Consider the following 15,193-nt stretch of genomic DNA (forward strand, 5'->3'; position numbering starts at 1 on the left):
ATCAGGTGGAAACCAAACTGGTGGAAGACCAATTCAATAATCAATTTTATTTTATTTTCAGTTATATGCCATCATAGGACACAAATGCGCTTATGATGGCATACAAGACCAAATTTTTGAGAATGTTTTCATTCATTTCCTTGCAGATTAATACTGAAAATATGCAAAAAAATGTATACTACATGTAAGTAACACCAAATCGACTATCCAAAGAAAAATTTTTTCACTTAGATATTTTGATAATTCGTTTAGGATGCCAACATGGGCACACTTCATATACCTTTTGCACGGAAAACATCAACAGTCGAAAAAGTACCTTGGAAAGATTGATAATAATTTTCAGTAACATTGGCATACTCTATAAAGTCGCTGAAACATTTATGAATAGAATATTTCCACTTTCCTTCTATTTTCTTCCAAATTTTGAAATAGGATTCAATAAATGCTTTTAGACGTCCGTAAAAACCACCTTTATAATTTGCTGATTTCAATACAAGAACAATCCAAAACGCTCACTTGACAGTTCACTAGGCAAAGAGTGCACAAGCTAAGAATTACGTTTATAGGTTCATAGTCTACTTGACGACGAATTTTTTTGAACGGACGTTAGTATTGTATAATGGGTAAGGAGTCACATATTATGTTTGTTGAAAAATATACTTCCCCATTGTCCCTTTTCAGAAAAGTAAACGCAGCAAGACATTAAAGTTTTTTTCTGCAGACACTACTCCAATTGGTTGATAAAAGGCATTCGGAATGAATGTTCAGAACAGACTGAACATAGCATTGAGACAGGGAGACATTCCACATCGACCTGCGATTGACATTATAGAAGTTCAGTAGCCGATGGCGAAAGCACCATTCAGCAAAAATTTAATTGGAAGTTTACTTTCGGACTACCTCATTTGGGCCTCCAGCTCTCCCCGAGTCCATTCGCCCTCCAATTCCAACCAATTCCATTCAATATATTCCCTACGAAGTAATCGTAGAGTGGCTACGATCCTGCTTAACAAACAAGAACGTGTCGTCGTGCCCTGGACGTCGTCGTAGCGCGAGGCTGGAGGGGCAGTTTGTCACGGAATGTTTTTTTACGAGCAGTCCCAGAGGTGCGCTAAACTCCGGTTACGTACCTTCGCTTTTAGCGCGCGCCAAAGGGGAGGAAAGGCGACAACGCAACGGACGACGCACCATATATCTGCATGGGGACCGACGACGCGTCTCTTATATATTCCGCCATCCCTTCGACAATGGACCATCTGCAACGATTATTTTCCAGAAATATGCTTCGTTATTTCCTTTCCTAGATGCCCACGTGTATTTTCCTTTCTAAACATGATTCTTTCATGCAGAACGATCCTAATATGGAAATACTACAGGGTGTCTGTAAACAAACGGACTTAGGGAGATGATTCCTCGATGAAAATAAGTAGGGGAGTTCCTATTAATTTTTTTCGAAATTCACCTCCCTTCCAAGATACAGCCTTTGGAAGGCGATGACAAATTGACAGTTCATAATTTTTTTACTCGTTCTAAGAAACACTGGCAGCGTGTTTCATAAAGCTTTAATGGTCCGATCAACGATTTGACAGTCACTAGATTTCTAAAACGAAATCACTGAAACCTTTTCATTTCTGAATATATTGAAGAAGTAGCAACTGAGAAGTATGAACATCATAATTTAATGCGAGAATGATATTCGGAACGATCATGACTGAATTACCGATTGAAAACAAGATGACGTCAATCAAGCGTTGATTCCCCGATCAAGCTTTATGAAATCCGGGTTGAGTCATAAAATTATACATAATATGAAGCACTAAGTAGAACAGAGCTGGCAAATTTCATACTTAGCTTTCATCAAAATACAAATACCTGATAACAAAAAAATTCTAACTCTATATTCAAATCACGAAATACAACACATTTAATGACAGCCAACAGTGTTGTCGATATCTTTCACTAATAAATTACACAATCCTCCACGCCGATAGGCTCCAAATAATCCGAAAATAGTTGCAAGCCTATCCATCAAGTATTTCTCATCTAGTGCCTCATTTATAAACTTTTCAATTTGTTCAAGAGTAAGAATTCTTGATTTTTTCGGACGATATCCTTCACTTTTCCTTTTTAAATATGCCATCAGAGTCGGGGCAACTGTGCGCACTTTTGCCTTTCAAGCCATACCCTGTTTCAAATGTTGAAGCTAGGAAAATTAAAACATATTCATAAGATAGAGAATTTTCTAATCTATAAGAATACATCAAAAAGAAAAGAAACTAAAACGTTTTTTTTCCGCAAAAAAAAATTTAATAGTGAAAGTCGGAGTGCGTTCACATGCCCCGAATATATATTTTGATTAATATGCGCATGATCGAATGAAAAATTGTTTAACACTATCGGACTCGAAACTTGGACCTGGCTGAATATGCAGAGATGCTAAAAATTAACAAGAAAACTAGTGAATTTGATTGATTGCAAATAAAAAGTTAACGAAACGTCGCACGGCGCACTCCTATGAAAAACTAATTTGGGGATTCTGCGCCCTTGCTTCACCCAAATGAACCCCTCTTTCATACATTGCATAGTCGAGATATACGCACTGCGCACACTTACCCACTGCGCTCAGTTAACCCGAATGACTCTACCTTCAAATATTTACTAACATCAATACCATTTTTAACAAGGGCGCTTAACTTTATCATTGAAAATTTACTCCATAAAGTTGACGAGCTCCATATTTTTGATTTTTCTTCTGAGTATGCAAAAAAAACAGATTCACTGAAATTCCCTTCTGCATTTTTCAATTTACACCAGGCCAGGAAATTGGTATATGCAATATCGTACTGCTGAGCAGATTTTTTAGGTAGGAGTTCCAAATTTGTTCCTCTTGCACACTCTTCAATATCCACAGGAACAACCAAATCGACACTTTTATGATAAAATGGAAAATAAATTCGGGAAGTAATGGAATTTATTCCAAGATTTCGAGACTTCCACCTGTCGGCGAATATGAGGTGGTACGATGTTTGACAGAACGGGTAACCAATGCAGAGGTGTAGATTTGATAGTTCCAGGGTATCGATTTTATTTACGTGAGCACTCTTGAACCAAGCAGAGCAACAGTACTCAGCAGCAGAAAAAACTAAGGCCACAGCTGCCGTACGAAGTTTGATGGCATCAGCACCCCATGAAGAACCAGCTAGTTTTTGTATATTGTTCCTCGATTTTAACTTTAAAAGTAAACTTTCCAAATGAATTTTAAAATTCAATGAAGAATCTAATTTTATTCCGAGATATTTAGGATTGAAATTGGACTGTGCTAGGTCTGTGGATCATAAATTCATCGATAAGAACAATGAACAATGCTCATTCCAACAGTTCATTTTTCGGCATCACTCTTTTATATAGAGGGAGTTTCATCAAAAACTTGACAAACAATTATGGTCTGTTAATGACACCCAGAGAATCATTTTTCCTTCATGACATACCAATACCCACCATTTTTCAAAACACAGATAAGCGAGATACTTTGAACACCCTGTTCAACGTCATTATTGAACAATATTCTAATCTGTGTAGTCAGTTATACAGGGTCTTTCACGAGGAACCTCACCCATATTTATACGGGAAACTACTGAACGTATTTTCATGAAATTCAGCACTTATAAGTATTTCACGATGCTGATGAAATCTAAAATATTTTCAAGGCATGAGCACCTCCGGTTTTTCCGGAAATGACGTCAACTTCCGTTTTTCAAATTAGAACACCATTTTTTTACTGCAGAAATAGATTCCTTAGAAAATTTCAAGTTATTTTGATGTAACATTTTTCAGTTTTGGTTGGAAAATTCTCTCTGAGCGGAGCGGGAAAATTCGAAAAAAAAATCGAAAATGAAGCTCCGCTGAAACAAGAATAACTTCGAGGTTTTTGGATGGAAAATTTTCATTTTTGGGATTTTTCAAGATGTAAGATTGATGTATCCACTTTAAAAATCGAAATCGCGATGATGATACAGGGGCTGAAAAAATCGCTTTCAAAGTTAGGGATGACAAAATCGTGAAAAATCAATTTTTTCAAATTGGAACCCCATTTTTTATGGCAGATATTGAATCTATGTTAAAAAATAATGTGAGTGTATGCATCACACCCTTGCCCTAAAGTGGATATTTTCTGAGTTATTCACAAAAAACTGTTTTTCGTCTTGAATTTTCAGCTATTTCTTTTCCCTTCACGCCAAAAAGATGAAATTTACTTAAACCATGTTTTAGATTTTACTACCCTAATATGCAAGAGAAAAAAGTTACAGGTTGTTCCTAAATAGATGGCGAATTTTGATTCGAATTTGTATCGGAAACCTCTTTATTTCAACTAATCGGCCATCGGTTTTCTCTCCAGTGATAAATAAATAATTCCTTATGAACCATATGCAAAAACTTACCATGTTTTACATTCTTTTTTTTTAATGATAGATATCATTAATTACATCTGCCAAATTCCTCTTTATTCAGTAGCATTTTGTGTTTACTATTAATTTGGTGATAATTCGTATTAAGTTATAAAATCGATCACTATGGCTAATTTTACCAATGAAGATTATTTAAATCTCATTCTACTTCATGGAGAATGCGTAATAAAGTTGCAGATAGAACGATTCGACTGTTCATTGAGAGGTTTCCTGACCGACCCAGACCAACGAGAGATACCATTAACAGAACCATGACAAACTTGAGAAATGTCGGATCTTTCGTTAAGAAAACTATACACAGAGAAAAAAGTGTAGTAGAAGATGAGAACAACGAAATTACAGTTCTTGCATATTTTCGTGTGAATCCTCAAAATTCTCTCAAAGATGCCGAGATTGATCTGGGATTATCTCAATCGAGTGTTTGGAGTATATTAAAAAAACATAAAATGCACCCATATAAATTCAATAGGGTACAGCATTTGAAGGAGAACAGAGTTTTGCGAAGCTATGATGATTCGATTTCAAGAGAATGAAAACTTTTTGGACTGTATAATTTGGACAGATGAGTCTAAATTCACAAAGAATGGTTCTTTCGATAGGCATAACAGTCATTATTGGGATGAAGAGAACAACCACCACTTCAGACAATGGAACTTTCAAGAGACCTGGGGTTTCAATGTTTTTTGCGCCATCAAAAATAATGCAATTCTCGATGTTCACATTTATGATGGGACTTTAACTGGTAAGATAGAACACTACACATGTTTGCATTATTTAAAGAATGTTCTCCCTTAGGAGATAGATATTCTGACATATTGACTCAAATAATTGAGCCGCTAGTACAGAACCATAATGACTTATGGTATCAACAAGATGGCGCGCCTCCACACAATTCACTCAATGTGTCAAATATCCTCTACAGGCTATTTGAAGATCGATGGTTGGCGAACAATGGTCCACATCTTTGGCCACCACGTTCTCCCGATTTAACTCCTTTAGACTATTATGTTTGGGGTAGGATAAAAAATATTGTCTACTCAACTCCCCTGACTGATAAAGAGGACTGCATAGAACGAGTCAGAAATGCGTTCAGGTTTGTTTAGATTTTTAGAGTCATAGTTTTGAAACTCAATTTGGTTTTTAAACACTTTTGCAGATCTTTTCCTCCCGATGAAATAAGAAGAGCAACGCACGAAGCATTCCTGAGACGTATAAATAAATGTCTAGAAATTAACGGTCAAAACTTTGAGCATCTTCTCTAGTTATAACTGCGAGAGTTTGCCATGGTTCTCCTAATAGTAACTTGAAGTCGGTTTCAAGGGGGTGAAAAATCTACAGCATGGTTCAAATAACAGTTCCTGAAAATTTCATCTTTTTGGCGTGAAGGGAAAAGAAATAGCTGAAAATTCAAGACGAAAAACAGTTTTTTGTGAATAACTCAGAAAATATCCATTTTAGGGCAAGGGTGTGATGCATACACTCACATTATTTTTTAACGTAGATTCAATATCTGCCATAAAAAAATGGGGTTCTATTTGAAAAAATTGATTTTTCACGATTTTGTCATCCCTAACTTAGAAAGCGATTTTTTCACCCCCTGTATCATGAATCGCGATTTCGATTTTTAAAGTGGGTACATCAATCTTACATCTTGAAAAATCCCAAAAATGAAAATTTTCCATCCAAAAACCTCGAAGTTATTCTTGTTTCAGCGGAGCTCTATTTTCGATTTGTTTTTCGAATTTTCCCGCTCAGAGAGAATTTTCCAACCAAAACTGAAAAATGTTACATCAAAATAACTTGAAATTTTCTAAGGAATCTATTTCTGCAATAAAAACATGGTGTTCTAATTTGAAAAACGGAAGTTGACGTCATTTCCGGAAAAACCGGAGGTGCTCATGCCTTGAAAATATTTTAGATTTCATCAGCATCGTGAAATACTTATAAGTGCTGAATTTCATGAAAATACGTTCAGTAGTTTCCCGCATAAATATGGGTGAGGTTCCTCGTGAAAGACCCTGTATAAACTTCGAAGTAACGGTTTCTGGTCGAGTCTGAGTAGTTTTGAGTGTTTTTTCACAGATAAACACGTTTTAGCTTTTTCATTGGTAGTTTTGATATTTCAAGATTTCTTGTCAAGAAATCTTCAATTAACTGCATAAATTAACTTCACAAAGATAATCATAAACGTTAATAAAAGCAGTTCCGTGATAGCATCTGATCAATATTGATCACCTCGTATGATGAAAAATGGCTCCGTGTTCATCTGATCATCCTGGCATAGAATAACCTAAAAATAATTCGATTTGCGGGGCATGTGGAACAAAGAATAAGTCCTGTATTATTCATGTACCTTCATAATGATTTCTTGTCAGAATTAGGGTGGAAAAAAGGGCTCGCAGCGAGTGTGGTGCGGAATTTTTAAATCTCATATTGTTATTTATGAATATGACGTAAGGAGGGAAACTTGGGTGAAAATTCCCGGAGAAAAGCGAGGGTGTGCTTTTTCTCCAGTCCGGCATTCGACCTCTGTTTACGTCCGGGATAATGGAAAAATGAAAGCGTATTGTGCCAGGAATTCATTCAATTTGCGAAATCAAGCTGGATTGTTGGGAATTTCGATGGAAAACTAATGATTTGGGGATTTTTCGCACTGAATTAAAAAATGCATGGAATTTTTCGCGAAATATCATGATGGATGGTCCACTTTTCTGTAGAAAAACCTATACTCCATTCACTTTTATTTTAGCACTCGGTTGGCCATGGAAATTTGACACATTCCACTCTGTATAGTAAGAAAATGTGGGGTTATGACGATTGTCAAAACATTTTTTTGTTTTAAATCAGCGCTATGTTGTCCGTTCTACGTAATTACGTATTTTATCACAATGTCGAATCACTTCGAAAAATATATGAAGTCAAAAATAAGTGACGAACATATTTGGCATACCAAATCTAGTTATTTGCATGGAAAATAAAAGTGATCAGTTTTTGAAAATATTTATTTTTGCTATGTAAGAAAATTGAATCATTGGCCCTTAATATGCAGTAGCTTGAGGAGAGTTAATGTTGGTTATCTTCTTAGCCCAAAGGTAGAAGCCGTTACATCTATTATAGATTTGAAAAAAAATCAAACCGAAGATGAAATGCATATGATGCAATGGTTGGGAATGTGTATCTTTCGGATAAATTAACGGATAACTACAAGAATGTCAAATTTTTCAGAAAAAAATCATCTTGCATCAATGGAAGTCAAAATAATTAAAGGAAATTTCAAGGAAGAGGAACTTCACTTTCAAACAAAAATTTAACATGAATTAACAATTAGCACGACAACTGGCTCTTATTTATGGCTGTTTATTTTTAATACTTTCATATAATGATAATAATTATATATTTATTGATCCCTTAAGACATTTACAATGTATAGGACAAGTCAAATGAAAAATTAATTTTCTGGAACTTATTCTACGATGACATTAATCGAAAATCCTCTAGTAACTTTTCGCATTCGTTCGCCCTTAAATAAATTTCTCAAATGCCACCACATTTTTGGGTCTCCCAATAGGAGAAAATTTTTTGTCATCCTCTTTATTCACAATGGAAACATTCAGCTAAAATAAAAGTCATAACAAAACATTATATAAATTCACTTACATTGAATATGTTCGCTAGTGTCTTATTGTATGAAGAATTATTGGAAAATCCTAGCACCCGTCGCGATTGTTAATTTCAAACACAAGGTACCCTATGCCTTTTTGAATTTGATATATTTCACCCATCAAATTCAAAAATAATACGAGGATATACTGAAAAATTCTCAGCCTAATATAGAACCAAACAATTTCAATGTCAAAATATTTTATTACTCAACATATTCTCGTCTTAATTGGATACATTTATTACAGCAAACCTGCAACGTCTCTAAACCTTTCAAAGAAAATGTTTCTTCTTGGTCTGCAAATCAGACCTCCACAGCTTTTATTACCTCCTCGTTGGAAGAAAAGTTACGACCTTTTAAACTATTTTTTCAGTTGAGGAAAGAGATAATAGTCGGATGGAGCCAAATCTGGTGAATAAGGGGGGTGTTCTAGTAATTCAAATCACAAATTGTTTGCAAGGCAACATGAGATTTGTGTGCATGGGGCGTTGTCCTACAAAAACAAAACACCTTGGGATAGATGTCCGCGTCTTCCCTCTTTAATTTTTTCCCGTCGAGTGGTCAGTAATGTCGAATAGTAATCTCCGGTTATTGTTCTGCCCTTATTCAAAAAATCAATCACGATTACTCCATGGCAATCCCAAAAAACTGAATCGAGAACTTTTCCAGCAGATTTTTGGACACGAAACTTCTTAGGTCATGGACGAGGTCTTGGAGAACCAGAGTGTCGCCATTCCATCGATTGTTGCTTTGTTTCTGGATCGTAGAAATGTACCCAAGTCTCATCCATAGTAACAATTCGGTTTAAGAAGTCTACATCGTTTTCAAATCGAGCACAGATCGAACGCGATGCTTCTACCCTTGCACGCTTTTGGTCAACATTCAAACATTTGGGGATCCATTTTGCAGCAATTTTTCTCATGTCCAAATTGACGTGAACTATATGATGAACGCGTTCGTATGAAATATTTAGTGCTTCAAATATCCGTTTTAGCCCAATTCGACGGTTTGATAAAATCATGTCATGAACTGCATCGATATTTTCGGGGACTGACATAGAAACTGGCCTTACCGATCGGTCATCATCTTCAATGGAAAATTTGCCTCTTTTGAAGCTTGCAGTCCAATTTTTCACGGTCGCATACGAAGGACATTGATCACCAATGGTATTAAGCATATCTTCGTAAGTCTGCTTACATCTTAACCCTTTTAAATACAGGTACATACTTGATGATGGCTCGATACTCCAATTTTTCTTTTTTCACAATTTCGGTGGTCATCTTTATTCTTTTAATTTATTGCGTAACTCTGGTTTACTTTTTTGACCTTAAACTTCACACTGACAAACTAACATAACTAATGAGTTATTGTTTGTTGCTATGGTAACGCAATATTTTTTTATGCATGGAACTGGTCTAGGCTAACTAGATATCAATAAATCCTCGTATATCTTGCTTTTGAAATTAAAAATCGACGAGTACGATTATTTTCCTTAATAATTCTTCAGAATTATGGGATGGTTGCATTACCTTTTTGGCACGCTGTGTATATCTCATCACCACATATGAATCACCTGCAATTCAGTCTCGTCTTACCTGTTGTCGGTATGAATTAATATACAAATTGTCCATAATAGAAGCGATAGTTTATTCGTTATTACACTCAGGTCAAAACTACTTTTGAATTAAAGTACATTTTTCCGGTCGATTTCGTTTTCAGGTGTTTCCTTTTTTCAGGAAGTCATCCGGACGTTCGTGCGTGATCTGAATTAACAACTTAGACGGGGAAATTCCTCGGGAAATGCGGTTACGTTTGTTTATTCTACGAATTCGAGGAATACAATTAAAGCCATTCTGGTAGCTACTCCTTAAAATGTTTTTCTAATTTGTCTGTTATTACAGACGTCGTGACGAGGGTTCTAATGGGCTTCTAGTCACGGTATCATTCCCTGCCTATCTTTTCAACAAATGGAAAGTGCAAGGGGGTGCGATACAGTGTCAGATCAACAGGAAAATTTAATATGAAATTTGCCAAGAAAGTCTACCAATGAATCTTAAACTATTAATACAGTTTTGATACTTCATTGCATACTCTCTACACGCGACTACGTTTTCCCGAATCAAAGAGTATAAAAAAACAAATCGTGGTCAAGAACGGTATTGAAATAATCTGTTTTTCAAAAAAAAATTCGTCGTCAAGTAGGATTTGGTCGATATTCTTTTTCCCACCGTAATTCTTAGCTTCTGCCAGAAACAACTGTTCTCTCTGGATTATGATGTGTACAATGTTCTAGGTAAACTATCAATTCTCGATTAAGCGTTCTGGATTGTTTATTTGTTTCTTCAAAATCAGTGAATTATAAGAATTATAACATGTTTTTTACAAACGTGCGAAAATCATTTAAAAATTATTTACTGCTACTTCATAAATGATGGGAAAATAGAAAATGAGTGGAAGTACTCTATTAAAATTACTGTTTCGCTTATTCTTCACACCAATTCAATATTAACACTTATACGGGCAAACAGAGAGTTTTTTCTGATGTTTTTATCTCTGTTTTCATGTATCATACGAAGATGTGTATGGTACTCCGTTGATATTTTTCCTCTGCTGACACTAAGATCTGGAACAGGTTTTAGGACCTGCCTCTTGTTGCCAGTTCTTAAGACCCGCTTCATTGTTTTCAGATTGTAAAAGTTTGTTGCAATCTATTTCAAAAGAATATATATTATCTATTCACATTTATTTTAGCACTCGGTTGGCCATGGAAATTTGACACATTCCACTCTGTATAGTGGGGTAAGGACGCTTGTGGAAACATTTTTGGGTTTTAAATCAATGCTATGTTGTCCTTTCCACGAAAAAGTCTCAGTAATTACGTATTTTAACACAATGTAGAATCACTTCGGAAGATTAAGTCGAAACTATGTGACGAACATAATTATTGACGTTTATACAAACTGATTGAAGGGATACCAAATCTACTTATTGAGAGATCAATTTTTAAATATATTAATTTTTGCTATGGAAGAAAATTGACATATAATATGCAGTAGCTTGAGGAAAGTTAATGTTTGTTAGCTTCTTTGGCTATAGGTTGAATACGTAACATCAATTTTTGTATTCAAAAAATCATCCCAAAGATGAAATGCATAAGATTCAGTGATTGGGAATGGGCATCTCCCGAAAAAATTAGCGGATAATTACAAGAATGTTTAATTCTTCAAAAATATCATCTTACATTAATAGAAGTCAAAACAATTGAAGGAAATTTCAAGGCAAGAGGAACTTCATCACCTTTAAACAAAAATTTCACATGAATTAACAACAGGAACACTAGCTCATATTTATGACTGGTTATTTTTAATACTTTGATATAATAATAATAATTATATATTTATTGATCCCTTAAGACATTTGCAATGTATAGGACAAGTCAAAGGGCAAATAGAAAAATTAATTTTCTGGAACTTATTCTACGCTAACAATCATTGAAAATCCTGTAGATAGTAACACTTTTTGCATTCGTTCACCATAAAATAAAATTCTCAAATGCCACCACTTTTTTTGGTCTCCTAATAGAAGGAAATTCTTTGTCATCCTCTTCATTAACAACCTTTCTGATTGTGGAAACATTCAGCTAAAATATAAGTCGTTTAGAGTCAGATGAAACATTATATAGATTCACTTACTTTGAATATGTTCGCTACCGTCTGATATTATTTTATATTAATACCTACCTCTGAGCAACGACTAATGTTTATCATCGAAATATATTATTTGCGCATATGAATAAAAAAGATCTCATGGATAAGTTACTATCCCGAACCCAAAAATATAAAAACGTTGAAAATGCATAGCTTCATTGTACTATACATCAGTCAAGAAAAGTAATTTTATCCCGGGTTTTCCAGTCCATGCAGCTCGTCCAATTTCGAAAATAGATTTTCTCAAATATTTCGGTCACAATTTTGTTACAGTTGTTTCTTAGATTTGTAAGGGTAGTTTCTACAGTAAAAAGAATTTGATATTTCAGGGCATGAAAGGAGACGAATCCAAAAAGTACTTCTAGAATTTTTTTTTTTTATGAATGACTCTTGAAATCATATATAAATGTAAGCTTGTGACATCACTGGATAGCCATGAAAATTTAATTTTGACATTAATTTTCAATTTGAAGTTTTTTGAATTGTGGAATTGCTAAAATATTAATTGATTTAGAAGTGTATTCAAGAAGATAGTGAAGCATTAGCATTTAATTGTCGATTTATTGTTTCAGGTCTGTTAATTTCACTAAATTTGCGGAAATTGGTGAATAATAAAAGTTCATTGTTTCAGATGAATCAATTTGTGTTTTTGTTTCAAGAAACCATATTCATAATCTTATATATATATATATAATCTCTTATAGAATAAGTTCCATATTGATGATAGAGGGTTGTAGAAAAGCACTCATAAAATGAGTATATGAAAATCGGATAGTACGCCAAAATTTCTCTGCAAATCATTAGTAATCATTCATTCAATTCTCAATAATCATATTGCGTGTCGAGCGAGATATGTGATTAAAAAAGAAAAAATAATATTCTGCAAATATAGCAATTCCACGAAGCCGCATATGAATCCTCAAGCCTGGCCTGTACTTTGTATTCATACGAGAAGTGAATGAAAGCCAGTTGTCAAACCTAACCTAACCTCTATCATTTAGACTGAAATACTAACGAAATTAACGACTCACCTGTGATTTATCAAATTTCGCCATGTAGGTATCCGACAATTGCTTATTATAAATAGTTCTAGCCAGCGTTCCTCTGGGTTTATGGAGATACATCGAAAAATCGAAATTATCCTTGCATTGAGAGTCTTTTATTTGTGTCATACCAGCTGATTGGGTGATATCTTGCAATTCATCTCCTGAAATTAAGCAACAGATTTGGATTTCATCGACAAACTTCAATGTAATAAAGCATTTGAAGATAAAGTATCCTTAATGAATCTATAATCTTTGGATATATCCTTAGTTCAGTTTTTTGAGGTTATAATATGGAAAAGTAAATTGAAACTCACTAGCACACTGCATTTCTGATATGAGGGATATTTTTCGAATTGCGTCAGTTCTTTCCTTGTCGTTATTTTATGCACTTATTTGATTTTGACGAATACGAAATTCAAACGAAAATGTAAACAATTCTAACGGAGGGATATTGGGTATTTTGTGTTGGCAACATTCGCCGGCTCGTCTGCGCGCACTGAGAGACATGCGTGGTTTCCCAAACCTCTTCGTTCAAATTGAATGATTCTGAATTTGAAATGAATTATTCTATTATTTAATAGATTCGTTACTGTTCTTGATCAATTTTCTTTAGAAATTAGGCGTGAAATACATGAGAGAGTTGTTGATGGCAACAAACTTGCGAAAGATTGTTCAAGTCCGTAAATATTATTTTCAAACGACAGTGATCGATTCGAAGTGAATACAGGGCCGGCATTCGTTCCATCCTGAATTGTGCATGACAAGTACTTATTAGAAAATAATTGGAGATCACACTTGCCCTTCCGAAAGAAAAGAGTTAGGACTACTCTTCCGTGCTAACAAAAAAAGGTCCTATATGCAAAATGTGATGAATATGATATAATATAATCAAAAATCTACTGAAGAGAAAAGAGGTGAAAAATCGTATTTCAATATTTCAATTGCTACAGGCTTAAGCTGTCCAGATTTAAAATGGCCACTTATCAATCTTCCTTCAATGGGATCTCCCTCTTCTCCTTACGCTGATCTTGTTATGTCCAAGGGTGTCCAGCAGCCAACTAGACATAAGCATGGTCAAATTTCTTCAATACTTGATCTTTTCTTTGTGTCTGGTAGAAACTCGTTATTTACAGTTGAACGCTTTTCACCCTATGTAAATCCGATCATGACGTTTTACAGATACTCCAAAGTCAAGAAGATTTTCCACTACAGCCACCTGGCACATGTTCTCTCATCAGTTGACTGAAGTGTCATCTACGTACCTTCCAATAAAACCATGGATTAACGACGAAATTATAAAACTTCTGAGATGCAAGAGGTCCCTTCGGAAGTGGACTAAACGCTGATTACAAAACACATAGGTCTTTCTCCAATTATATCTCTTCTACTATTCATACCACTAAAACTGATTTTGAACGAAAGTTAGCGAACAGATCCAACAGAAAACAGTTTTTTAAGTACTGGAGCCCCACGATGAACTCTCATCAGGTCAGAAAGAAGCCTATCTGGTGCCGTCTGCGGCAGTCCACAGGAAACAGCTGACGTTCTGACTAGTATGTATTGAAGAGTTCACCCCAGAGCCAACAGGGAACTCGCTTACTTTTAATTCTTATCGAGCGTATAATGCTATGGATACTATAACTATCTGAGCAGTTAGTGATGAAGTATCTTTCCAAGGTGAAAGTGGATAGCTACCCCGGCAGAGACGTTGAGAGAGGTTGAAGACGTTGAATCAGAAAAATCAGCCCAAAGATGAAATACAGAGACATGTTGTCTCTGATGAAATCTATCAGATGCGGTGAAAGGGAATAATGGGTATCTCATAAAGGAATTGATGGACAATTACAAGAAAAATGAATTCTTCAAAAAAAAATCATCTTGCAATATCCCAATGGAAAGAATTTCTTTGTCGTCCTGTTCACTCACACTCTTTCTAATTGCGAAAATATTGAGCTAAAATATAGTTTAGATTCAGAGAATTCTCGACGCAGAGATGAAGTTTTTCACAGTGCAATTGGAGAACGAGTTATGTACCTATGATTAATTTATTTTTCTTAAGATATCAGCAGGTCTTCGAAACAGTTTGATGAAAGCTGAATTATTTACTTTTTCTGTTGTGTTTTTTTGTTTCTGACATGATTTAGAGATGAGAAGAGGATAAAAAAATTTTACCTCAATGGAAAAGAAACCCTTAAGTTTATTATGTTAACAAATTTATCACCACTACCTACACTACTCACGGGGAGACAGAGTTTTTTTACGTTGGTTTTTCCCTTAGCTCTTGTATCATAGGCTGAATTGTATGGTACCCCG

At 35.0% G+C, this 15,193-nt stretch overlaps 1 protein-coding gene across 1 annotated transcript in view; it reads right to left on the minus strand.

Annotated features, from left to right (window-relative positions):
• Positions 1-13,472, minus strand: part of LOC123318691 (protein-L-histidine N-pros-methyltransferase) — a 273,638-nt gene extending 260,166 nt beyond the window's left edge. The window contains exons 1-2 of the mRNA XM_044905385.1: positions 13,195-13,472; positions 12,866-13,041 (exon numbers count right to left, since the gene is read on the minus strand). Of these exons, the coding sequence (XP_044761320.1) occupies positions 12,866-13,041; positions 13,195-13,207 (189 nt within the window). The 5' untranslated portion in view covers positions 13,208-13,472. The remainder of the gene's footprint in view (positions 1-12,865; positions 13,042-13,194) is intronic.
• Between the last annotated feature and the right edge of the window lie 1,721 nt (positions 13,473-15,193).

The sequence above is a fragment of the Coccinella septempunctata genome, chromosome 1 (assembly GCF_907165205.1).
Source record: "Coccinella septempunctata chromosome 1, icCocSept1.1, whole genome shotgun sequence".
Classification (NCBI taxonomy): Eukaryota; Metazoa; Arthropoda; class Insecta; order Coleoptera; family Coccinellidae; genus Coccinella; species Coccinella septempunctata.